The sequence below is a fragment of the Emydura macquarii genome, unplaced genomic scaffold (assembly GCF_026122565.2).
Source record: "Emydura macquarii macquarii isolate MOO-44397 ecotype Brisbane River unplaced genomic scaffold, CSIRO-AGI_Emac_v2 contig_2297, whole genome shotgun sequence".
In the NCBI taxonomy this organism is placed as follows: Eukaryota; Metazoa; Chordata; order Testudines; family Chelidae; genus Emydura; species Emydura macquarii.
This window is the reverse complement of record NW_027132434.1, coordinates 2351925-2379907: the sequence shown is the minus strand read 5'-3', so window position 1 is coordinate 2379907 and position 27983 is coordinate 2351925. Positions and strand designations below refer to the sequence as shown.

General features: G+C 39.5%; 1 protein-coding gene across 1 annotated transcript in view; it reads left to right on the top strand.

The window, feature by feature from the left end:
• LOC137161436 (hormonally up-regulated neu tumor-associated kinase homolog A-like) overlaps positions 1-24343 on the top strand; it is a 37404-nt gene extending 13061 nt beyond the window's left edge. Inside the window, exons 4-9 of the mRNA XM_067560692.1 lie at positions 43-181; positions 7833-7960; positions 10381-10516; positions 12185-12362; positions 21406-21625; positions 23233-24343. Coding sequence (XP_067416793.1) covers positions 43-181; positions 7833-7960; positions 10381-10516; positions 12185-12362; positions 21406-21625; positions 23233-23798 — 1367 coding nt within the window. The 3' untranslated portion in view covers positions 23799-24343. The remainder of the gene's footprint in view (positions 1-42; positions 182-7832; positions 7961-10380; positions 10517-12184; positions 12363-21405; positions 21626-23232) is intronic.
• Positions 24344-27983: the final 3640 nt, after the last annotated feature.

Below are 27983 nucleotides of genomic sequence, written 5' to 3'. Positions count from 1 at the left end.
TCCCAGAGGAGACTACAAATTCTTTGTTTTTGTGAATGTCAGATTTTGGACTGAGCAATACCATGAAATTTGAGGGTCTCTCTCAGGAACTGTTGAAAACCCAGTGTGGAAGCCCAGCCTATGCTGCCCCAGAACTCCTAGCTCATAAGAAATACGGCCCAAAGGTGGATGTCTGGTCCATGTAAGTAGATCTATACAAATATATTAATCAGAAAGTTATGAAATGGAATGATTTATATTCTGATATACACTTCTGTTTTAGGGCAGCAACAGGGAAAATGAAAAGATACATGGGAGGTTTGAATCCTGGGGGATATTCCAGTCTAGCATTCCAGGGAAGAGGCTAGGATAATATTGTTCTGTTAATCTCTATGGTCCTATTCCATGATCAAATACTTGAGTCTTTATCTTTGGTCATGGTGCCTTGCTTATAATTCTGTCAGTAATAGCCAGAGTAGTGGAGCAGTGTTCCCATTTGGTGGACATCCGCTGCATTAAGAGGGTGACTAATACCAAGCTGAGGCACTCTCAAGATTCCTGCCTCAGTTGCTATGAAGTAATTGGTTAAGACCTCTTTCCCCTCATTATCGCCAGTTTCTGTCACATTCAGAATGCTGAGAGCTCAAGATAATGTTACAGTTAGCATGTGGAAATATTTATTATGTGGGTATCAGTCTCATACTGCTTGTAGGGGACAACCTTGGTTCGAGCGACCATGAGCTAATTCAGTTCAAACTAAATAGAAGAATAAACAAAAATAGATCCGTGACTAGGATCTTTGACTTCAAAAGGGCTAACTTAAAAAAATTAAGGGAATTAGTTGAGGAAGTGGACTGGAATGAAGAATTCATGGATCTAAAGGTGGAGGAGGCTTGGAATTACTTCAAATCAAAGTTGCAGAAACTATCTGAAGCCTGCATCCCAAGGAAGGGGAAAAAATTCATAGGCAAGAGTTATAGACCAAGCTGGATGAGTAAACATCTCAGACAGGTAATTAAGAGAAAGCAGAAAGCCTACAAGGAGTGGAAGATGGGAGGGATCAGCAAGGAAAGCTCTCTCTTGGAGGTCAGAACATGTAGAGATAAACTGAGAAAGGCCAAAAGCCAGGTAGAGTTGAACCTTGCAAAGGGAATTAAAACCAGTAGTAAAAGGTTATATAGCCATATAAATAGGAAGAAAACAAAGAAAGAAGAAGTGGGACCACTAAGCACTGGGGATGGCTCCATTTTTAATGAGGCTAATGATGACCTTGGGGATAGTGGTAGGGTGGCTAATGGAAATGAGGATATGGAGGTAGAAATGACCACATCTGAGGTAGAAGCCAAATTCAAACAGCTTAATGGGACTAAATCGAGGGGAGCGGGGCGGATTATCTCCATCCAAGAATATTAAAGGAACTAGCACATGAAATTGCAAGCCCATTAGCAAGGATTTTTAATGAAGCTGTACGTTCAGGGGCTGTACTGTATGACTGGAGAATTGCTAACATCGTTCCTATTTTTAAGAAAGGGAAAAAAAGTGATCTGGGTAACTACAGGCCTCTTAGTTTGACCTTAGTATGCAAGGTCTTGGAAAAAAATTTGAAAGAGAAAGTAGTTAAGGACATCAAGGTTAACGGTAATTGGGATAAAATACAATATGGCTTTACACCATGTAAATCGTGCCAGACCAACCTGATCTCCTTTTTTGAGACGAGAAGAGATTTTTTAGACAAAGGGAATGCAGTGGATCTAATTTACCTAGATTTCAGCAAGGCATTTGATACGATTCCACATGGGGAATTATTAGTTAAACTGGAAAAGATGGGGATTAATATGAAAATTGAAAGGTGGATAAGGAACTGGTTAAAGGGGAGACTACAATGGGTCGTACTGAAAGGTGAACTGTCAGTGTTGAAGGAGATTACTAGTGGAGTTCCTCAGGGACCAATCTTATTTAACCTTTTTATTACTGACCTTGGCACAAAAAGTGGGAATGTGCTAATAAAGTTTGCGTATGACACAAAGTCGGGAGGTATTGCCAATATAGAGAAGGAAAGTGCAAGGTCATGCATTTAAGGACTAATAACAAGAATGTCTGCTATAAGCTGGGAACGCATCAGTTGGAAGTGACAGAGGAGGAGAAGGACCTGGGCGTATTGGTTGATCTATGATGACTATGAGCCGCCAATGTGATGTGGCCATGAAAAAAGCTAATGCAGTGCTTGGATGCATCAGATGAGATATTTCCAGTAGAGATAGAGAGGTGTTATACAAGGCACTGGTGAGACCTCATCTGGAATACTGTGTGCAGTTCTGGTCCCCCATGCTTAAGAAAGATGAATTCAAACTCAAACAGGTGCAGAGAAGGGCTACTAGGATGTTCCATGGAATGAAAAACCTGCCTTATAGGAGGAGACTCAAAGAACTTGGCTTATTTAGCCTAACCAAAAGAAGGTTGAGGGGAGATGATTGCTCTCTATAAATACATCAGAAAGATAAATACCAGGGAAGGAGAGGAATTATTTAAATTCAGTGCCAATGTGGACACAAGAACTATTGGATATAAACTGGCCATCAGGAAGTTTAGACTTGAAATTAGACACAGGTTTCTAACCATCAGAGGAGTGAAGTTCTGAAATAGCCTTCCAAGGGGAGCAGTAGGGGCAAAATACCTAGCTGACTTCAAAACTGAGTTTGATAGATTTATGGAGGGGATAGTATGATGGGACAGCCTAGTCTGGCAATTGACTGATCTTTGACTACTGATAGTAGATATGCTAATGGCCTGTGAAGGGATGTTAGATGGGGTAGGTTCTGAGTTATTACAGAGAATTCTTTCTTGGGTGTCTGGCAGGTGAGTCTTGCCCACGTGCTCAGGGTTTAACAGATCACCATATTTGGGGTTGGGAAGGAATTTTCCCCCAGGGCAGATTGGCAAAGGCTCTGCGGGTTTTTCCTCCTTCCTCTGTAGCATGGGGCATGGCTCACTTGCTGGTGGATTCTCTGTACCTTAAAGTCTTTAAACCATGATTTGAGGACTTTAATAACTCAGTCATAGGTTAGAGATTTATTACAGGACTGGGTGGATGAGGTTCTGTGGCCTGCATTGTGCAGGAGGTCAGACTAGATGGTCATATAGGTCCCTTCTGATTTTAGAATCTATATTAAGCTTTTGACGTGGACCTATTTTCCATTTGTTTGTGATTTTTCTTGCTTAAAATTGGGTTTCTGGTAAAAGAAAAGTTTTGAAAATGATTTTTGATAAAAATATTGATAATGTTTGAAAATGTTGTGGAAAATGGGAAATGAGGTCCTCACTACTCAGCAATACCAAATCTAAAATCCCCTCTTGTTGGTTCGGTAACTATTTGGTGAAGGAATCTGTCAGCTATCACATCCAGGAAAATCTGGGCCCTATTATTACTACTAGCACTTGTCCTCCAGTTTATATCTGGGAAGTTAAAGTCTCCCATAATCACACAGGTCCCACTACTATTTACTTCATTAAAAGTCTTAAAGAGGACTCTATCCATGTCCAAATCAGATCCCGGTGGTCTGTAGCACAGCCCAAGCACTATCCCAGGGGAAACTCTAGTACTTTTCTTCCCCAATGTAATTTTTACCCAAACAGACTCTGTCTTATCAATTCCATCACTTCTAATTTCTTTACAGTCTACCTCATCATTGATATAAAATGCTACACCACCATCTTTGACTTTATATCTGTCTTTTCTAAACAGCACATGCCCTTCAATACTTGTACACCAGTTGTGACTACTATTCCACCATGTTTCTGTTATCCCTACAATATCTGGTTTCACTTCCTCTACCAGTAGCTCTAGTTCCTCCATTTTGTTACCCAGGCTCCTCACATTGGTATACAAACATCTTCATTTTTGCTGTTTGGCTTCACTCACGTTCCTTAGCTGATTTGGCACAGTCATTCTACTGCCAATATCACCTATTAGACTGGTATCTACACTACCCTTCCTCTTAATGTCCATTCTGCTCCCCACTGATGTGTCCTTTCTTACTTCATTTTCCTCCCTCTCAATGTTAAAATCAGGCATGGAGATTACCCGGGCATCTCCCAACCATCTCCCCCAATTCCCTAGTTTAAAGCTCTCTTAATCAGTTGTGCCAGCCTCCATCCTAGAAGTACATTTCCCTCCCTACTCAGGTGAAGTCAATCCCAAGAGGACAGTCCTCTGTCCATGAATGCCTCCCAGTGACTATACATCCCAAAGCCCTCCTTATAGCACCACTACCTGAGCCATCTGTTGATCATCAGAATCTTGTCACACCTTTGTCCTCCTCCTCTAGGGACAGGAAGAATCCCACTGAAGATCACCTGAGCCTGGATTTCCTTAAGAGTCTTCCCCAGCCTGGCATAGTCTCCTTTGATATGTTCCAGCAAGAATCTAGCTATATCATGTGTACCCACATGAATGATGAACAGTGGATTTTTTCCCACTCCTGTTAGGATCCTCTTCAGCCTCAGGTCCACATCCCATATCTTAGCACCTGGCAGACAGCACACCCTTCTGTTCTCTGGATCATCTCTGGTTCCAGGCCTTTCTGTTCTTCTCAGCAGGGAGTCCCCAATCACATAGACCTGCCTTTTCCTGGTAATGGTGCAATTCTCCGACCTATCCCATTCTTGCTGGCTGCAAGTCATCTCATCTACTATTCTCCTTTGCAATCCTCTGCAGCCATTCCTGTATCCTCCTGGGGCTCTTATTTAGTGGTATCTCCATTGGCTTATCTACTCTTTGTATGGGACTAGCTGCTCTTCTCTTCTTCCTTGCCTTCCCACCTTCAGTAACCACTTGCTGTGCACCCCTTCTTCATTTTCCAACTCTGCAAACTGTTTCTGAGCTCTATTTCTCCTTCACTAGCCATCCTTTCCTCTGCTGGGTTCTCGCAGTCACATGATCCCACTGGCCACTTCCCTCACCTAGCATTCTCCCCTCAGAGTTCGTTGGTCCTGCTTCCATCTGCAGACTGATAGATTATAAGGACAGAAGGGAACATTGTGATCATGTAGTCCATCCTCCAATATAACACAGACCACAGGACTTCCTTGAATTAATTCAGACATATAGGTACACATGTTTACATATACAAACATACGCATGTATTAATGTTAGACAGAGACAAACATATGTTACAGTGCATATAATGCATACATTCATTCTTTGGCTTTTGAACTTAAAGTCCACCAGGGAGCTAACAAGTCCACCTGATGTCCCTGAGTGATAATTTGCATTTGGATTGCTGGATACTTTGGAGAAAACTGATGTATAAAAATGTATGAAAGCGGACAGTTCCCTATCAAGCTACATACCTGCAGGTGACCAAAAGTGTAAACTAGACCTTCCACAGTGCTGACTTTATAACATACACTAACTGCACCTTTTGTTTTTGCAGACATACCATATAACAATGTGGCCTAACCATGACATCTCTCCCTTCTTTTTACATCTCTCTCTTTCTCCTCCCTTCAGGATACGGATGGTTCAAAAAGTTAAGCTCAGACGGACACATTTTATTGAGTTACACCAGTCTAAATCTGGAGTATCTCCACTGACTTCAAGAATGCTACATCAAGTTTACACAGGAGTAACACAGCTGAATTTGGCCAAGAGAATGTCGTCAGCACCTAAAACCTGATTTAGTTTAGTTCATGTTTGAGATGTGCAAAATTGATGCAAAATAGCAACTTTAAAGCCATTTACTAATGTAATTCTGTCAATGGGTCACACAGAAAGAGTTGTATAAAACATACATGTGGCCCTTGGTATTTAATTTAGACATTTATCTGTGTCTAAAACATAAAAAAATTAATTTACAACTTGATTCGTTATTGCTGAGACCTTCAGCATGGAAAAAGAGCTTGGCCTGAGTGAAATTCTAACTCTCACAATGTTATTTCAACCTCAGTTCAACTATCTTAAAATAAGCATATCAACTATGTTGTTTAAAAGTGCTGACTTTATAGAGACAGATTGATAGGTAATGATTATCACCAGAAACAAAATTTTTTAATCCAAAATCATGTTCAGACAATCAAATCAGATTGAACTGTAATACAACTAGGATTCACAAGCACTAGCTTTGATCATACACGATTTTTGTACATCAGATTTTAAGATGTTTGGAAGAATGGAAAATTATTAGCTTTCATACATCAGCTGAATTAAGAAAACAGCTGCTGTATTCAAACGGAGCCAGATATTTCAGCAAGACGGAAGAGCAGCAGTCTATTATAGACCATAAATTTTTAAGCATAATATATAGTCAAGTTTTCAGCTACAAATGTTAAATACATTGTTGATAACTAACTACATTTTGTGCATTACTATTTTTATTTTTTTTAAAGATATGGTTGCAGCTCCCACTCTCCAAATTCTCATACCTTGGGGATTTCATATCCAGTAAGGTGATGAAAATAACTCCTGCCAGTCATAAAGGCACCACTGATATATATCATCAACAGCAATTTAAAGTGCATGGCAATGGCAGTGATCACAATGTTGAAAAGACAAATGTAATTAATGTTATATGACATTACAGATCCATTAGTACAACATGTGTTATTTCCAACTATCAGAGAATATTTAGGGACCCTCTCTCACTTTCAGTCCAGCTAAATTTAATCCAACACATTCAATTAGATGATACTGCATATCTACAATTTTGGGTGTCACTAATTAAATCAATTTAATCATAACTGATGTTTCGTTGGAATATTATACACTCTCACCAACACTATCCTATCCAATATTGCTTTGACTGAAAGCTTAATCAGGAAACTTTGGGAAAACATTACATTCAAGGACTGGATGTATCAAAAGATTGGGTAATGAGGATATTAATGATTTTCATTTCTAGGCAGCTGATTCCATTTTAGCCCAAACTAGTGACTGGCAGAGGAGGTCACCTATTCCATCCCATGACTTTGGCATGATTGCAGAAAAGATAGTGGTCTTCCAATACAACTGTCAGCATCACTAGTATCATCATCCAAATTATCTGCAGTAATAAGTGTACTAGCTCAAACAAAATAAGAAGTGCCTGAAATCTGAACTGAACCACGCCTGTTTCCAATTCAATACAGCTTAACCAGATTTTTCATCTTCACAGTCTTTGATACTTTCTGGTCCAGCTGGAAGCACTAATGACAGAATACCAGGCCACTGTTGTGGTATTTCTGGTCCAACTAGTGCAGGAAGTGCCATGAATAGTGTGAACGGCCTGTTCACATGAGATTTCCAACCAAGTTTGTAAACTGAAGCCAGTTGAATAAGCATAGTATTTACCCACACTGAATCTGTGACCTTTAATGAAGTTTGCTAGTGACAAAAGGCGCTAACTGACACCTATGCTAGCAGTCTCTGCAAATAGTTCAAGGACTGAATGATCATCTCACCCTCTTTTGGGTGGCCATTCCATCTCAGAGCCAAATCCCTTTGTTTGGGTGGGCTAAGAATGGTGCTCTGTCACTGCATGTGCTGTACTTATTTTGTGAACAAATAGCAGACTCCACCTCCAATACTATTAATCCAGCATCTTTATCTCAGATAGATTAAAAATCCCATCCACCCACAATATATTCTCCACTTATTCAATATCCTATGCTGTAGAATGCCTTTCTAAGATTAAATGGCTTCCACATAGAGAAAATAATTTCAGTTGGTGATTCAGTGTGTATCACTACTTAGAGAAGATTTACAATCTCTTTTTAATGTCAAAAGACAAGACTCAGAAATCTAAACCATGGATTTTGTTTCCTGTATTTACCACAGCTGTCTGTAGCTCTGATGTATTTATTGTGTTTTTCCTTGACAGAGGTGTTAGCACATTTGCTATGCTAACTGGCACATTGCCCTTCACTGTAGAACCATTCAACATCAAGCAACTACATCAAAAGATGGTCAATGGTGAGATCAGCCCCATTCCATCCAATATCTCTTCTGGTAACCAACTCCTTTTTTATATATATAATATAGATAAGATACCATTTTTAGCCTCAATAGAAAAATTAACATAACAATCTCACAGTAAGAAAGATAGAGTGGAAACCTTGTTTAGCACCCATGTTACCAGGAGATAATGCGATCATATTCCCATGGAGACAAGAGCCACCTATTCCAATTTTCTTTGTTCTGTTTACTACAGACAAAATCTATCTAGGCTGTCTCAATCTTGTCTCACGGATGAGGGGGAACATAACTCAAGAGATCACAGAGCTTAATTCTCATTTACACTAAAGGGCCTTGGAGTGGACATAAAAATTACGCCCATTTTAAGGTCCCTTTGTGCTGCCAGAGTGATGTAAAGGGGCCTTAAGGGCAAATGAGATTCAAACTCATAGGGTTTTGTTTAGTGCCGTGTGTGCCAGTTTGGGAAACCATCTGTTTAACGCACACAAAAGCCGAGTTGTGTAAACCTTCGATAAGTAGTCTGAAAGAGTTCCATCACTTTTCACTGTAAGCACAACTCTTCAAAGTTCAAACTTATAACTACGGCTGGGTGAAAACAGAAAAATCTGTCCCCGTTTTTCATTAAAAAAAATTGAAATTCAAAATGTTTACAACCAGCTCTAGTTATCACTTTCATTAGTGGGACGTTTAGGATGGAGACTTTTAGGGCCAATGGAGACAGTTATCATAATCACTAGCCGCAGATGCTCTGACTTTGACCCTCGACTTTAAAAGCCAGAGATAATATTGGTGAATACAAATTTGGGGCGAGAAGTCCAAAATATATTTTCACTGGCATTAGACTTTTGTCAACTGTTTTATTCAGTACCTCTGAATTTAGTTTATATTCTCCTTCCAGTTGGACTGGTAACATTTCAGCATCATCTGACTTGCACATCACAGCCTTGGTTGTCTTCTCACAGCAATTTTATATGAGTGTAACTCCATTGGTTTCGATGTGTGTCAAGGGCAGGCTGAGGAGGGGAGGGGACAGAATAGAGCAAGACTCTGCTTTGCCCAGTTCTCCACTGGAATATGTTAAAATCTTCCCCTGATGCACAGCTATAACTTTGATTCCGGTCAGGATGAATAGAATCAGGGAGCCGAGAAAGCTACCTCCTTGACTTAGCTCAAACTCTGTACAGATGCAGTGGAGAATTCCACCTGATTGAATCTGTCTAGATCTGTTTCAGAATTACAACACTGAGGTTACATGATAAGGTAGATGATTTCTTTCAAAGAATGTTAATGGGATAAATACCTTACATATTCATCATTTTAATGCTTTCTTACATCATTTAATCATCATAAAGAGGCTGGTTAACGGAAAGTGTATTATCTCATCCTCCATTTTTCTACATAAAAAGCTATTGTTAGTGAGATAGTGTGAAAATGTCAGTTGTTCCAGCTGATAACCTTCCCAGTTGGAGATTAGATATGTCAGGGAAGTAATGAACAAGGTTTTCATACCTGGAGACCTGAGCTCTTCTAAAATAGCTCACAGTATTATTATGGTCCTAGTCTAATCCTCATTAAACATTTTTTTCCCCACTTCTAAAAGCCTCCATTAGCAGATTTTGCTCAGGAACGCACCAAAACTGGAATATTAGCAGTATTAAAAGTGAGACTAAGTTGCATTAGCAGAACTATATGCAGATACGGATGTTTACACATACTTCATCTGTCTGTGTTACAAGTGGCTGAAGCCAAATTAGTAGTTGCTCACTTTCATGAGTGCTAGGATGTGCCAAAACCACAAAAACAATAAATCTTAGCTTTATTATATGAGTGAAATTACTATTGAGCAGAGGATCAGCCCAAGACTTATACCTGGAGGTGATCAGAAATTTTTGGACGAAAGCAGGGGGGTTTTGGAAGGAAAATGCCAGTTCATCAAAACCAAAACTGATCATGGGAAAGAATCAGTTTTGACAAATCTCCTGATTGGAAAATTTTCAGAAAGTTTTGAAATTGTCAACTGATGATGAACTAAAAACTAAAAATGTTATATTATGGTTCAACATGAGTTTTTGTTTCAAAATTTTAGTAAATATACTAAAAAAATATTTAATTTTAAAAGGTCAAAATTGAAATAAAATGTTTCAAAATTATCAAAAAGAAACTTTTTGATTGATCCAAACGGAAATATTTTTGGATCACTCGTTTGCAAAAAAAATTTCAAGATTTTATCTTGATTTGGGATGGAAAATATTTTTGCAATCTCAAAAATTTTCACGGAACAGGAAAAGCTTTTCCAATGCAGCTCTACTTATAACCTACTTAAATACCTGACCATGTCCCAAATCCTCAGAATAGGGCTTAATTTGTGCCTCTGCACATAAGTAACTTCACATTGTTTGAATAAACAGACACTACTATAGACATCAAGTCATTTCATCTGAATTTCTGCACAGGAGCTGTGCACTTCATGCATTCCTTACTTCAGCCTGATCCTGCTAAGCGTCCTGCTGTTAAAGAAGCAATGAAAGACAAATGGCTGAATGACGTATTCATCAGGAAACCACTGAATTCTATTAGCTATAAAAATAGGTAATTTCAAATCTCTCTTCCATGTATTTGCATCTGCTCCATTGTGTTTCAGAGGCTTTTGCCAATCCCACTACCACTAATACTTAGTAAAATTCTACTTTATCCTTCATGAATTTAGATCTGCTTTACATAAAAACGTACATTTATACTTTTATACAAATGCATTTGTAGTGCTATGTGCATATATTGCATTAATTTTTCTCTGGATATGTTTCATTGGTGACATTAAATTTGTGGATTGTTTGATTCCAGTTATTTCTTCACTACAAAACTACAATTCCCATTTGAGAGATTTTGAAAAAATTATACTGAATTTGCATTGATATTATTCTCACATATCTGTGAAATCGGATTCTAATGTAGTTCATGTTTTCCAAGTCAAATCACTGCACCTATTAAACAGCTGAAGTGTGCAAACAGATGCAAGACACCACTAAACATTGCCTTTTCAGGCCACTTTTTGACTCTTATATATACACACACACAGCTCCCACTCTGAAGATAAAATTTGTCCCACTGTTTTATTATTTCATAATTCTCTGTCTATGAAGAGGTAATGTGACACTTTATACATGAATTCTCCACCTTCACAGTTTTATTAATTAGTGTTTCATACTAGTATTTTCATGCTCTTCTAAAATATCTAATTTCAGTGATGGATCCTTTATTATTTCTAATGAAGAATCATTTGATTTAGGGAAAATGTTTGGGCCCAGTTCTGCCCTGAGTTACACCACCGTAATTCTGTAGAAGTCAGTGGGGTTGGACTAGTGAAACAGATTCAAAAATCTGACCTGTAATTCCTTTATGATGGGGCTCAAACCAGCTGCACTGACTTAGATCAAGCCCTCATAACACAAAGGCAAGTGCCTTTAAACATACCCAAATGCCAATTATGGTTCAGACTATTGGAAATCTATGCAAAATGTTGCCACGTTACATGGGAGTGGAAGCCCGTCATTCTCATCTTTGCCCCCAACTCCTGCAATACTATAAAAATGTTTGGAAAAATCTTTGGGATTTTTAAAATCAGGTATCTAGACATTTCTAAAGTGCCCTCTTCCAAATTCACTCAACTTTCTTATGAAAACACCCCTCCATCTATGTGTGAGTTATTTATAATTGTAGCTTTACGGAGTAATTTTAAATAAAAGTAATTTTATGTATAAAAATCCTCTCACTTCCCTAAGGCCTTTCATTTACCCCTTGAAATCCTCCAACTTCCTACCCTTTTCCACACACAGATCTTCTCCTTGTCACTCCGTTCCTGACTTCTGTGCTGAGGACCAAAAATCAAACAAACAAAAAACATCATGACAGATCATGAACTATTTACTTCTTGTCAGTTGCAATCTTTATCTTGGAGAACATCCTTTCAAATTAATCCATCCACTCTGTATTAGCAGTGGCATATCCAACAATGTTCTAAATGAATCAGCCCAGCAACAATCTTTGTGTTGTCCAACAGAATATTTAAGATTGCACAATTCTGTATCTCAAAGTTTTTATCTATGTAAAATACATTGTGTATCTGGACTCTCAAATTACTTATAGCCCAATAATGACTGCACTGCCCACTTATAAATCCATGTAACTACACTTGAACATTTTTTGGTTGTTTTGGTTTAGGGTTTTTTGTTGTTTAAATGAGTATTCCTAATTTTTCAGACTTCGTCCTGATGAACTGAACCCTGTTGTTCTAAACTACATGACAGAAACAATGGAGCTCAGTCTTTCAGAAGTTATCAATGTTTTGATAAACAACAAACCATCTTCTACCATGGCTTCTTATTGCTTATTGCTGAAGAAGTTGGTCAAGTATCAAAAAGAACATGAAACAATGAAGGTAAGACTCAATGCATAAACAGTATGTTAAGTGCCGAACTCTGTCCACCCTACTGATCTGAGCACCATCACCGTGTCAATAGGAGGGCTTGTGTGAGTAAAGTAGCCCTAAATATGTTATGTACAGCACTAACACTGCAAACACTGAAAAAACTGGTAACAGAAATACAGCCATGCACTGTCTGAGGAGACTAATTCATGGCATTCTCAAAGGTGATTACTGTAACAGATTTTTTCCCAGAGAAATTTATATGGTTTTCTCTACAAGCAATCAAATTGGGATTGACAGTTGCAATGTTAATGGGAATTTGTTTCTTTACAGAACAGGTGACTTTTCCAATAAGAGAAAGGAAAGTTAGTTTCTGTCTGACCTCACACCACATTGTTCTTGGTCAGTGAGGGCCTAATTCTAAGTTCACTAAAGTCAATAGGAGTCTGAAAAGTTACACATTTCCATCCTTGTGTCCTATGTGCATTGTAGAATTTCCACCACTGTAGTTTAGGTTCAGGTTTCAGCCCTGACTCACCCAGAGAAGCAAGCTAAGATTAGAAACTACTATATAGCAATAATTGCTGAGGCCACAATTAGCTAAAAAGTCTGTAAGCTTTTTTTTTATAACCAGTTTTACTAAGGGGTTCACAGTTCAGTCATAAAAATCTCGCTTCAGGCAGAAACTAGGCAGACAGGAAGCCAGATTCCAACTTCTAACACACAAGTGCAGTAGGGAATGTTTCAATTACAAAACAATGCACATCAGAGATTAGAATCCCAATCAAAATCTTAGCCCCAGAGAAACGGTATTTTGAGAAGGTCTAGTTGACTCTTCTAGACGTTATTTAGCAGAGTTTAAGTAGGTCCAGATCTGCATCCCAGCACACAGCCCTGTAGTCACAGTAGCATATTCAGTGTTTCCATTGTAATTCCATCTCACTATAGGGAGGAATGCAGGTAGCCCCACATAGACATACTAAAAACTCAAAAAACTGGTATTATTCCTTTTTCCCCAAAAAATATAAAAATGAAATGTGGCAGGTCATGATGCAGTGGGTACTTACCCACTCTCCTGATAGTTTCATTTAAATAAAAACTGTATCTGCTGAATTATAAATAATTGAAGACTAGCTGTTGTGTAACAACTATTGGGCAGGCCCTCAGCTGGAGTAAACTAGTATAGCTCTACTGAAGTCAAAGAATTTATGGCAATTTATGCCAGCTGAGCATCTGGCCCTTTAACATCAAATCACAAACATCTTAGGAAAGATCCTGCATGAGGTAGAATGGGAAAGTGATCATATGTATGAGGGAAGCACCACTTCCTGTCCTGCTCACCCCTAGCATCCTAATGTGCACCTCTATATTCCTGAAGTTGCGGACTAGCTAAAAGTTTTCAAAGTATCATAGAGTTTAAGGCCAGAGGGGATTCACTGGGTCATCTAGTTTGACCTCCTGTATGTCACAGGCCACCAACACCACCGAGCTCCTGCACACTAAACCTAACCACTGAAAGTAGACCAAAGTGTTACAGCCCACAGAAGACTAAACTACTGTGTACCACAGGCGGAGAACAGAAAGGACCAAGGCTCCTGCAATGGCAGGGAAATGATGAAAGGTATGTCTACATTTACGGCAGCGTGTAGAGCGCAGACACTGCATGCCCAGCTAGCATGGGTATAAGAAGCAACATAGACAGTGAGGCGTTATGTAGGTGAGTAGAGTATAGACATGCCAGGACTTTGGGGTATATTCCCTACATGACTCTCTGTGCACCCAAGCAGTGCTTCTCACATCTACACTGCTGTTTCTAGTAGAGTAGTGTCTAACAGAGGGGAGACAGTGGGAGTCTTTCCCCAGCACAGTGAAAGACTCTGGGAGTGGGGAAAGGCTCTAGTAGTGGGGAAAGGGGGAAAATACTCTTGCTGCTGGAGCCTCTCTCTACTGCCTCCTCATTGCCAGACCATTTCACCAGTGTGAACGCAGGCTGTGTTTCACTGCAGCATGTAGCTACATGTACACTACATGCTGCTGCAAGCACAGACAAGGCCTAAGTCAGAGATAAGCAGATAATCCTGGCAAGTGACCCACATTGCATGCTGCAGAGGAAGGCAAAAGAAACCCAAGGTCACTGCCATTATGATGTGGGGGAGGGGGGGAATTCCTTCCCAACCCCACATATGGCAATCAATTAGACCCTGCGCATGTGAGCAAAAACCAGCCAGCCAAGCATCTTAGAGAGAGAATGCTTGGGGCCACTTCAGAGCTCCGGCCCTCTCTGTCCAATGTCCCATCTCCAGCCATGACCATCCCTGGGGCTTCAGAGAAAGGAGTAAAAAAAAATGGAATACAGGTGACCAACTGAAGCCCTGAAGCACGAGATTTTAGGAACATAAGACACAAACCAAAAGGGATCGCTGGGGCTGTTTAGCCCTTCCCCCTTTCACTTTCCCCCCTTCCACAGCATAAACAACCCTGGCATGTGCACCAGACTTATGCCTCCAGGGAAAGGACTAAAGAAATCCAGCCACATCCTCAGCTACATTCCTTCTATGCCTTTTCCTCCTTCCCATTAGTAGTGCAAATTAGGGGCCTCATTAAGTCAATGGAAGTTTTGCCACTGACTTTAGTTTGGTAGGATCAGACCTTTATGGTAGAGAGGGGGTGGATTGGATACATGTGTACCATGCACAAATGACGGCAGGATTTATTTTAGCAGCAGTTTGGATTTTGCACATTCTGGCTGGCCCAGAAAAAGCATTCTTTGCAATCTCATTTAATCTATCTTAATCTAATAGATACGTGCTCTAAGGTCAACTCATAAACCTTGTGCCCAGCCTCAGCAGCAGGACTTGGGGGGGGGAAGAAATCCCACCTATAGACCTCAGGGCAGCTTCAGAACCAGTTCGTGGAGGTGGCTCAGCAAAATGGAGGAAAAAGCCTGCTTGGGCCATTCTTCCAGGGAGAAGGCAGGAGCAATGAGGAATAAAAAATTATAATCCCCCAAAAACACTGTAATAAAAGTTTAAACCAGTAAGATCTTAGTTACAGGTATTAAATTATTAGAAACGATATTTAAAAAGTGGCCAAAATACTTTCAACATATTTATAAATAAAAATAAATAAATAAAAGCAGAGTACTGTGGTTTAATAAAATCATTAATAATAAGGAATAAACTGAGGAATTTTCACAGGAAATGCCTATTATTTTAATCACTTTTTTATACCATCATTGAAACTGGTTTCCTAAATGGGTGGATTCCCATTATGTATCCCACGTGGGGGAATGATTGTAAAAATAAAACACCTCACTAGCATTTGGCTTCTGATCAGATTAAGAGGGGAAAATAATAGTTGTTTTCACTATGATCATGTCTGTGTTCTGTAATAAAATGAGTCAAATTTAAACATGGCACATCTCACTACTTCGATGAGGACAAAGCCAGGTAATTTAAGAATCCTTTGACTGCTTAGCATCTGAGTCAGATATGAATAACAGAATCATAGAAATTACAAATGGGAAAAAATGTGTAATCCCATCTTTTCCATGGCCCTGTCAGTGCAGATCTGTTCCCTGTTGTTCATTAACAAGCTCTTGGTAACATCTACATTTAAAGGTTCTAGGTTCAAGCTTTTTACCAGTTCAATTTGGAGACTATTCAGTAACCCAATAGATCTTTCTGGCTGGTAGCTTTCCCAGATATTCAGTCCAAATTGTTTCTTTCTTAATTCCATCCCATTACCTCTAGTTATACCCTTTTGCACTACCATAAATGATTTCTCACCCTTGGTGTTTATGCTCTACAAATTGATCTCATTTGTCTTTTAGCCGTACACATGATTAACTCTTCCAATCATTCCCCCAGTGAAGTCTCTTAAATCATAACTAGTAGTGATACAATCCACTTGCCAATTCCCTTAGCATCCTAAATATGTATCAGCTAGACTGAACATTGTTTTTTACTGTATGTTAATATTTTCCCAATAGTCCGTTGCCTGTTCCTTAGCAACAGCTACTTTATGCTCATGTCTACCAAAAGGCAAAACTCAGGCCTAAAAAAATATGAAAAGTGTATTGGGGAAAGAAATAAAACTTGCCATACACAAAGAGACAGATCAGACAAAGGGTGGGAGGGGAAACAAAACCAGAGAGATGTGATAATATGCGCTTGAGGTCACACAACAGGTCACTAGCAGAGCCAGGCAGAGAACCAAGATCTAGGCCAAGTGCCCCTGGACTGTGCTATCTCAACCTTCTGGGAGGCCATCTGTGTCCTCATGCCACGCAGAGATAGCTGATCTGCAGCTCCACTGGTACATTCTCTCTTGAGGCCCTCTCTGCTTTGGTCTGAAATAGCCCAAATCCTAAGACCTGTAGGGCACGTTGCAGAGCACTTCATCCAGCTTTTCCCACTTCATCCTCCCATCCCACCCCCAGTGAGCATTTGAAAGTGGAGGAGAGGAGTGAGGGTGATTAATTGTTGGAGAGGGAGGATTTTTTTGTCTGATCTTCTGATTGGGATTTACATGAGATGAGATAGCGGCATGTCTATACTGATGGTGGCAAAGTCGCTGCCACCAGATGGATCTTTCTGGATCGATTAAGCAGTCAATGTAGACCCGCTCAATCGATCAGGAAGTCGACGCTAGTCAACCACACCTTCAAGTTCCCGTCGGCGCAGTGCAGTGAAGACGGCGCGTTAGTTACAATGATGTAGATATTTGATGTTTGTTTTTCACATTTCATCAAAGATGCCTAAAGAGGAGAGAAAGATGCGCTTTTTATTCTACGTAAAGCTAAATATTTGTATATGTGCTTTACTGTGAGCGCAACAGTAGTCTCAGTGAGCTCAATGAGAATATACAGGTGCATAAAAATGAAAGCACACCAGGTAGTTGTTTGCATAACCAGAGCTTAAAGCATTTTAAAACCAGGAGAGTAATCAACTCATAAGCAAACAAAAAAATATCAGATAGGGCCTGATCCAAAACCCATTCAAGACAAATTTCCATTGATTTCAGTGGGCTTTGGATCAGGCTAAAATGTACAGCATATACTCTTGCTTTCATCTGAATATTCCTAAAGGCTGAGATTTTCAAAAGGAGCCTAAAGGAATTAAGCACTCAACCCCTCACTGAAATTTAGTGATTCTTGGGTACCTAACTCCTTTGAGAAAATTCAGACCAAAAAGAACCAAAAGACTCACCAAATATTAACACAAACACTGGCAACAGTGTAACATAAATAGCATATAATGAAAACGTGGTAACAGGGTCAAACCAAGTAACTATTTGGAATTCAAACAAACATTCAAAAACATTGTTTTTATAGTATTCAATCTGCTCCAATCAACAGATTAAACAACAGTTTTTCACACTAAATCAATGAAAAATGTAAATTCTTATGGACTAATTTTCAACAAGCCTTCTAATTTGTGCCTCCACCATGGCCCCAAGGCTGGGAGGCACTCACTCTCCCATCCCCACTCTGCTGTGGCCCCAGGGCCAGAGGAGTTCTGTGCCCCTCATGATTACTGGGGGGCCTTTGTCCCTGCTTCCCCCTCCTGTGCATGCCTCTGTTCTTTTGCATGTACAACAAACTCTGTTTACATAAGTAGAATGAGTAGTTGTGTTTGCAAATGCCGATTTTACACATAAATTGGCATTTGTATATGCAGAAAAGGGTTTCAGTGAATGAAAATAGATGCAATTCCAATTTCTGTAGGTGCGGTTTCAGAAGCCTGTTGAAAATTTGACCATTAAAAGATTCTTTCCTTGTTCAAATTTGAGCCATAAGCCATTGGATAAATATAACACATGGCCCGTCCTTTTATGCACAGTAATTTCTCCAAGCAATGTATTTGCATGATGTGTGTTCTTTTGTAGAAGAGAGCTTTAATGATTATAATTTGCCATCCAGAACTTTATAGCTAGCCCTTGTCGAAAATAGTGTTTCTGCCAAAAAGCTTCCTGCCCAGGTGCTTAACCAATTAGCTCTTAAGAGGTCTGGCAGTAAAACCAGTCATGGCAAGTTTTCTGATGTACTGTATATAAGGTGACAGCTTGCAAAATGTAAGATGAAAATTTGTTTTCTTAACAAGCAGTGTGTAAAATCCTGGGAGACTATTTGATTGCATTGCCTAAAATGCTTATGACATCTCATATTCCCAATTGATCTAGTGTGGTTTTAACAATATGCTGTCAGATCAAACATATTTTATTTTGTTTTTGATATACTCTAAATATAATTTATTTAATTGTGATTTGGGTGTTGCAAATGCATAGTAGGGTTGGGCTAACCTAGGAGTTTGAAGTTTGGTAAGCTTCAAACTTTTCCAAGCATTTTGCTAACTCCCAAAATGCATTCAAACTTTGGAAAGAGCTGTTTTCACACAAATTATACCCAACTTTTTTCCTGGGACTTTAGATTAAAAACATGTTTTTACAATGTTACAACACAAGATAAACCACCCGTTGCTAACTCAAACCCCCTCAGGGCAGGCTAGACACACAGTAGTAATAAGGTAAAAATCTCATTGGGGCCTCTCCACACCGTTTTCCTGCCTGCAGCCCCCAGCCCTGTATCTTTCTGCTGCAGATACTTTTAGTCCCCTGCCAGCAACAGGGGGTGTGTCTGACTCTCAGCCTTCAGGCCCTGCCCGCTGCCTGGTCCTCCCTCTGCAGCCAGTTCCCAGGCAGCCTCCAATTCTCTCCCAAGTCTGATCCCCACAGGCTGTATTTCCAATTTCTGACCCTCGGGATTTAGAGAGCCCTCTGCTGGCTGGATGTTGAACAGGGGCATGGTGGGGGGCAGTCATAATGCTGAGTAATGAGTGAGTCAGTTCATTCCATCACTCTTGATGGTGGGACCCTTAGATATTCAAGAGCTAAAGCACCATTGTCAGGGTGGCAGGATTCCCTTTCTTCAGTTTGACGGGTCATTATTTTCCTATAAGGTAACTCCAGTCCCTACTCAAACCTCCCCAAGTTCAGGAGGCTCCTGAGAAGCAGAACAATGATTGTGCGGATCTTGCTTTTTTTTTTAAAAAAAAAGGAGGCTGCTAAATGCAGGGGGGCAGGTAAGGAAGGTGCTGAGTGGAGAAGCAACTAATCAGGGAGCAGGTGCTCAGCAACCCTGGGGAAGGGAAACTGTTTAGTATGATGTTAGAGACACAAGGTAGGAGAGGTAATAACCAATGCTTAATTTGTGCCAGGGCTGAGCCCTGGCACCTCTAGGCTTGGCACTTCATAGCTCTGGCACCTCTGGGCTTGCTGCATCAGTTATGAATGTAAAAAAATTGCTTGAGCCCCGGCACCTCTTTCATTACAAATTAAGCACTGGTAATATCTTTTATTGGACCAGCTTCTGTGGGTGAGAGAGACAAGCTTCTAAGCTTACAATGAGCACTTCTTCAAGCTCTGTATAAGCTTGGAAGCTTGTCTCTCTCACCCACAAAAACTGTTCCAGTAAAAGATATCACCTCACCCTCCTTGTCTCTCTAATACCCTGGGACCAGCACAGCTACAACACTGCATACAACAGTGGGATGTTGGCAGGGGAGTTGATCAGATAAAGGGCATTGTGGAGGCAGATGGGCAGCTGCAAGGAGGAAGGCAGTTAACTCCCTTCAACTAAACTATCTGCAGCCCAGCCTGCAGCCTCCTCCCCTGCCTCTCCACAGCTGCCCAGTCTCTCGCCCCCCACTCCACTCCATGAAGGCTCCTCTCCCACCCAACCTACTCCAGTAACGTGGCCTGAGCATCCCTCACCCTTCCAGTGGCTTCCCAGCATCACCTGGGTCTAGATCTTCTTTTTGGAGGAGGGAGCAGCAGGTACCAGGTTTCCAACTGTGGCTGCTTATCATGGGACTGCAGCCAATTAGTGGAGTCAACTAGGAAAAAATCGAGGGGGGGAAAAATGGTTAAAATAAAATACTTATTTTTTACTTAAAAAAATAAAGCACATTATTGTCCTACTGGCAGGATCCTCTTCAATGTGAAGCTTTTTATTAGCAGATCTGGTCCAAAAAACAAGCAGTGGTTGCTTGGTGACAATCTTTGAAAGAAACAAAATCTTTCATTTTTCATTCATTTTGTCTTATGAATTTGTTTTCATTCAGGTGAGAAACCCCCAAAGTGGGGGAGAAATTTAAACAAAGTTTAAAAGTGAGAGAAATTGTTTTTTTTCTCACTGAAAATAATTTTTTCTCAATATATCAAAATGAAAATCATTAGAATTAAGAACAGGACTAACCACACTTTAAGTGGCTAATTGAGGAAGGAGTGCATCACTGCACTGATAGATTACTCTGATTGTGAGTAGATGATAGATTCTTCAGTTGTGTTGTAAAATAGAAGGGGGTGTGACTGGGGGCATGGAAAAACTCTCACATACAAAGAGATTGAAAAGACTGTGATTATTTACATTGAAAAAGAGACCAATAAGACAGGATGTGATAAAAGTATACAAAATAATAAATAATTTACAGAAGGCAGATCTGGACCTTCTGTTCTCCCTGTCTCATAACACAAGAATCTGGGGATAATTCAATGAAACTGAAAGGCAGAAAATTCAAAACTGATCAAAGGAAATATTTTCACACAACACACAATTAGACTATGGAACTCATTGCCACATGATGTTGTTAAAGCCAAGAATTTAGTAAGATTTAAAGTGGGAATGGACAAGATGAATTATTGCTCCAGGTTCTGATCACCTCCTTCTGCAGGTAAAACAGCAGGAGGGGGCTAAGAGGGAATAAATCTATTCGGTTCTTTTTGCAAACTTCTCCATAATTCTTTTGTCAGGAAGCAGGGCTCACCAGCTCACAAACTGTATGGATCTTTGGGATCAGTGGGGAACCAATGAAAAAGTTCTGTGCTGATTCTTTCTGTGTTATATTGGGTAGGGTGGGATTTTTGCAGGACTCGTGGGAAAGGAAGATGCACATTTCCATTTGCACTTGTCTGAGCTTGTTATATTTCATTTCCTTGTACATTCAAGCTTCTTTTCAATTTAAAACAATATGAATTATGACTGATATGTTTGCAGAGGGAAAATGGAGTAGAAAAGCATGATGGTAAACCTCCTAGAAACCTGAATCAAGATGCAGATATTCAGATTTCCCAAAAGGCAGAACTGGTCACAACAGAAAACCTCAAGAACTATGACAATAAGACGTTTCCTTGTGCATTAACCCCTCCAATCCCAGATGCCATTCAAGAAGATGAAATTTCAATTACTTTGGAAAACCAAGAAAATTTACCAGAAGGTACTGTACTAAAATATATTAATAGCTTTTTAATCTGAAAATTTTCTTTTAGAGCAGGTCAGTAAACAGTGAAAACATTTTATGATTTTTTTTTTTTTTTTTTTTTAGAAATTCTCCTCATTTTGGGGGGAAGGGAGGGGAAGGAGCAGTTCAAAAATTTAGAACAGCTCTAGTTCTCTTGCTTCATGCAGTTTTCGCCTCCTAAGGCCAATATAATAAAATTTCATTAGAAATACCTCCAGCATTACACAATACACACATTCTGTTTATTTCTTCGGAACAGATTTTTAGAGACTTGGAAGTGTGCTCTTCCCTAAGTCAATTTGAAGGAGATTTAGGGACTGATCTTACACTCACTGAAGTCAATGGTAGGACACCATCTTTGAAACAGAGAGGAGTGAGATGGGAAAGAACAATGTCCACCAATACTCACCCTCCTCGGCAATGAGAAAAAATTCAGTGGGTGAGATATGCCCAATAGATGTTATTAGATGATGATCAGTGCTCTAAAGGAATGGTCAAATATATCCAAGGGCCTTGCCATTATACCCTTAGAGGAATTCTTACCAGAGCCCAAGTTTTGGTGATCAATTTAAAGTATATATAAGAAAGAATAGCCATAACTAAGCATCTAACCCAACTGATACTCTGGAGATATTGACTCTAATTAAATGTCCATTACATGTCTTTATCCAAGTAATTTCTACTGTTTTCCTCCTGAGTCCTAGTAAGATGGATTGTGAGGAATATTCAAGGTCAAGAAATTCCATAGACTGATTATTCTGGGAGAGAAAGACAGAAAGTGACTTTAGACTGAAAGGCTGAATCCAGGTCTGGTATAAGAGCCACAACTCAGCGCACTTCAACTGGGTTGCACCTACTTACATTCGCCATTGCCCTGCACCAAATCAGAAAGGTTGTGGTTTACACTTTCTTGGCAATGGTGTAGATAACAAGTGCCAGGTGCCATGGATAATCAGACCTCAGCTCTGAATTTGACCTTTAAGTAAATGCACATTGATTCTGACCCAATTATTGTACACTTAACATTTTAAGATTCATACTGTCTTTAGTAAATGCTGAATAATAGCCCCAGTGCCCTAAAGAAATAATAATAAAAGGTAGGCCACCCTGTGCCACTTTCTATTCCGTTTTTGCATCAATAGCTTCCGTGTCATTTGGATGTAAACTGTGCTGCATAGTCATGCTAATGAACCTTACAAGTAATTAGGCTTACACACAGGTGTAATTTTTCAAGAGTGACTAGTGATTGTGGATGGCTCAGTTTTGAATGCCAAACTCAAGACATTTTAAATGGGGGTCTCAATTCCAGAAAGTGCTGAACATCTCTCCCATCTGAAAATCAGGTCCCCTTAAAACATCTAAAGTTGGCCACTAAAATCACTAATTACTTTTGAAAGTCTGTGGGTAAACTTATGGCATTATATCAAGAATTTTTTTTAACATTTATAATATTGCAAAATCTCTACCTACACGCAGCAAAATTTGCAATCGCAAGGGGAGGCACTTTTGGTAATAACTTGTTACTTTTATTGAAGCTACCACTTCAGCATGAACTGATCTTATCCATTCTATATTCCATTTAGTTTCCAAGTTTGCAGACAGAGAATGGGTTCATCTTGAACCTCCTAAATCACCAAATAAAAATATTTCATGCGAGCCAATGAATCAGCCACTTTTGGATCTGCAGGAGAATTTGGATGATTACAAAGACTTAGCTGAAGTGAGGAAATCATATCTTCCTGAGAAATCACCTCGTACATCAGCAAATAACGCCACACATTTTGCAAACCACCAGGTTCAAAGGTCTGCAATGTCATGTACAAGCAGAGTAACCCCAAGGTCTCCAACAGAAAACAGAGTCGTAGACCACAGTCCTATGACTGATCAGGACACAAGATTTAAAGACCTTCTCAAAGCAATGGATGAGAATATTCCAACCTCAAAATGGCTGTACTCAGAAAAGGGAAGTCCTAATCTACTAATGATTGAAACACCACAGCTTTCTCCTTTGCCCAGGCTGAGACAAGCTGCCATAAGAGACACCATAGGTAAAAAGATTTCATGGGTGGGGACATCACAACAACAAAGAAGTGGCTCTCCTCCATTTTTGGTCAGTGGATCAAGACCACCAAATGTCCCTATCTACTGACAGCAAACACATATGGTAAGAAGTATAAGGCAATCTAAGGAAAACCCAAAAAGCTTTTTCAACAACAACATGAAGATTAAGAGTAACTTGGTCCAACTCAAGCATACCCATAAAGTTACAGATCTGAATCTTCCCGTATTATCGCCACCATACCAAACCAGGTCAGGGAAAAAGTCTGAGATTTTAAGATTAGATTTTGCATAAATACAATGCACAGCAATATTAAAAAAAGGAGGGGGGTGAGAGAGAGAAAGAATAAAAATACAACCTATACACTTTCCACAAAGTATAAGGCCAATAGCTTTTAGCTGAATACTGTGATGTCACAAGTCTGTTTAATTTAAGTCGAAAATTTGAGATTGGGAGAAAATGATTTACAATAATATTTGATTATGAATTTTTGTATCTTTGTACGTGCTCCAGTACAATGTTTGCACCCAAACTACGGATCATTGTGTTAGTGCACAAGATCCAGAAAATAAAACTGACTAGTCTGTTTTGATTGTTTACTTTTGCTCTTTATTCAGCTAGCACAAATAGCTATCAAGACAGAAAAATAGATTTGAAAAAATCTTTTCCATTTTAATAAACTACAGCGTTAGTAAGAAAGGTCAGGAATTTTTTGTATTAGCTATATGAATTTTAACCCAACAGTGGAATTTTAACCCGACAGTGACACTTTAACCTAACTATCTTCCAAAACAGAGAGGACCAAATTTTGCATCTAACTTCACTGGATTAATTAACTAGTTAGGGATGCACATGTGACAAATAAAATTTATCCCTTCTGTTTTAAGTTCCAATGATTTATCCTCCTTATTTATATTTCCTTTTTTCTTCTTCTTCTTCTTTTATTATTATTTTATTAATTATTATTATTATTGATTCTCTTCTCATCCCAATGTAACTTCCTTGACTTCAGTGGAGTTATTCCTCATTAATACCTGTGTGAGCAAGAGGAGAATCAGGTTTTGTGTTTGCAGCTTTGAAATGTATGCTCACATCTCACACATGGATGAGCATAGGGGTTATAAAGGATTTCTAAACTATATTTGGAATGCTTTGTGAGTCATCCTGTTGAGATTTTTACTCCCATATTTCTACCGACATGACTGCCATACAGAGAATACATTAGGAAGGCCTTTGGAGGGAGATAAAGAGTGGGTCTAAGTGTGAAAAATCAGAATAAATTTCAAATACCAGTGTGTATTGTGGGGAAGATATAACAGTCAGAAAGACAGTGCAGCCACTTGTGAATTCTGCTGTCTTCTCTTGGAGATGGACAATTTCACATCCAAAAGCAGTAACAATAGAGAATAATATTTAGAGTGATACAAAGAAGGTACATCCATGGAGCCTACAATAATTGCACTGAATGCTCAAGGGCCCAATTCTGCCCTCCATTGGGCCAAGATTCAGGAAAGTATCCCTATGCGGGATAACACTAAAGCACATGCTTAAGTTCCACTGAAGGCCATGGGACTTAAGAATGTATCGAAAATTAAGCATGTGATTAAGTGCTGTCCTGAATTAGGACCATACATGGGTGTTAATCTCAGAATTGGGCCATTAGCTTATATATCATTTTCATTATCAAAGCTGGATGGCTATTTCACAGCCAAACTGGTTTTGTAAACTCCTCCCTCCCCTTCCCTCCTCCCGCCACTACCCAATTTACAAAATCTTGTAAATTCCTTCTAAGCTTGTCAATCTTGTACTCAGTTTGCTGAAGTTTTTTCAAGAAAAAAATGTGAAAAAATAAATGTTGTGTCTCCGGAGCAATACAAACAACAACAAATATGAAAAGATATTAAACCTGTAAGAACCTCAATTTCCTTGCATCCATGACTCCTAGAGACCCTGACTGTAATGTTTGTTAGTCTGTAGCTCCCAGCTCCTTTAGTTATAATGTTTTAGGCCCTGTTTCAGCAAGGTGCACATGCATATGCCTAACTGTAAGCAAATGAGTAGTGTCATTGAAGTGAATTGTGAAATGTCCAAATTTTGATTTCAGTGGGAGTATGCATGTGCTTAAAAAGTCAGGGATGTGTGTAAATACCTTGCTAACACAGGGCTTTATTGCCTACCTAAGGCCTGATCCTGCAAACACACACTTGGGTAACTTTTTAGGGGATTACTCAAGTGATCCAAAGGTGAGTTTGAAAGAATGGGCCCCTACTTGGCAGGCGTCATGTTCCAAATAATTATTTGAAATACAGCAGTCCTTACAGGCTTACATCCTGTGCGACCCCATTGAGATTAACGGCATAGATCAGCACACAATTTGTCCCTCGGTCTGCATTTTTATACTACAGACCAGGTATAAAATAGGTCAGCAGTTACACATGAATTCTGACCTGCTTGAAAGACAGAATAATTGTGTCTTCTAATCAACTTTGCTGTATGAAGAGTGACAGCCAAAATAGGCTGTTGGTAAGAGGGCAGTCAAGAACTTTAAGAATTAAAAGTACACTTTTTTATTTTACAAATATTTTGATATAAAACATTTCACATTCTTATATAGAGAAAACTTAAGTAGCCTCAGCATTTAGTGATGACAGATAAACTGCCAGGGGGACCCATTATCAGACCCTCACTCCACAATTGACTTCAGTGGGGCCACTTGTGGCCTGGCGCACTATTCCATGGGAGTTAGGGTTTCCAGGCTGGCCCTTAAAGTGTTAACGGCTCAATATTAATAAAAACCATTAGCACTGATAGTAAAATGGTTTGTTTTGTGTAAAAATGTGTCCTAATTAAAAAAATGTTTTTGACCAGCTCTAAAAACTACATCATCATTCTTTTTGACATAGGACCACAGTCTAATGTCCTTTCCCATGAGATATATAGCATCTTGCCTAGCAGCTAGAACCATTCATTTGTGGTTCCATGGTTAGGGCACTGGCTGAGGACTTGGCAGACATGTATTCAATTCCATTCTCCACTACAGACTTCCTGGGTGACCTTGGGCAAGTCACTTAGCCCATGTGTGCCTCAATTCCCCATCAGTAAAACGGTATGAGAGCACTTCTTTACCTCACGGGGGCGTTGTGAGGATAATACACTAAAGACTGCGAAGTGCTCAGATGCCATGGTGATCCATATAAATATCTCAGATAGAGGGAACAAGGTATTATTCAATGTCAGTAAGGATAGTAGAATCTAGCCCAGGGCATATGAAAGATCCGCTGTTTGAAATAACCAAACTTGTTTTCATTATGCTCAGTCACTGGTAGCAGTCTTTTCTTTCTTCACATATGAATTTCGCATATCAAAGCTGTGCTCGTCAATCCTGCTTACATAAGGAGCATCTCTAAAATCTGAGCCATAAAAAGTCAGTGTGTAACTATATATAGTTGAGTTTTTTATTATTATTATAATTATTGTAATAATTATTAGCTAAAAGTGCTCTTAAACTGTGCCATTGTGTTTACTAGGGGCCAGAGGGCGGAACCCTTACCCCATTGGTGAGCATTTACACCCATTGAAGAATATGGGACTACACCTGAGTATAAGAAAGCACTCACCAGTGTGAATGAGGACTCCACAGTCTGTCCCTATGACATATTTCCTTAGGACCCCTTGCCATACACTTACTCATATTGAATATCACTTTCTTTCCAAAGTGAGCACACTGACTTCAGTGGGACTGTTGCTGGTGTAAGGTACTATTCAACATGGGTAAGAGAATCACAATCTGTCCCTTTGGGAAATGGAAAGGACAGTCAAATTGATTGTATTAATTAAAGTAAAGGTGAAATGGAAAGAATTTTTTTTCAAAAAAAAAAAAAGGGGGGGGGGGGAGAGGAAGCTTAAGATACAAAATCTTTTAAATGAAATGCAGAAAACAATGTATAATTATCAATAAACGTTTACATAGCACTCTAATGTAGGTGCCCAGTTGCTTTCAAAACTGTAAGACAGATCATTGCATCAAAAAGTTTTACTATCTAAAGGCTCAGTCCTACAAGCTATTAAGTGTCTCCTGTGAAGTGCTGGGAGTTGAAGGGGCTCAGCATTGTACAAGATTGGACCTTAAATATGATCTAATACCGTGAGTGATGTCAGAGGAAAATAGCGCTAGGCGGAAAGGGAGAGGGTGACAGTGAATTAGATCACATGCTTTATTTTGTAAAGCTGTGTATGATTGTTAGTTCCAATCCTCCCCCGAGTTAGTTGCACTTT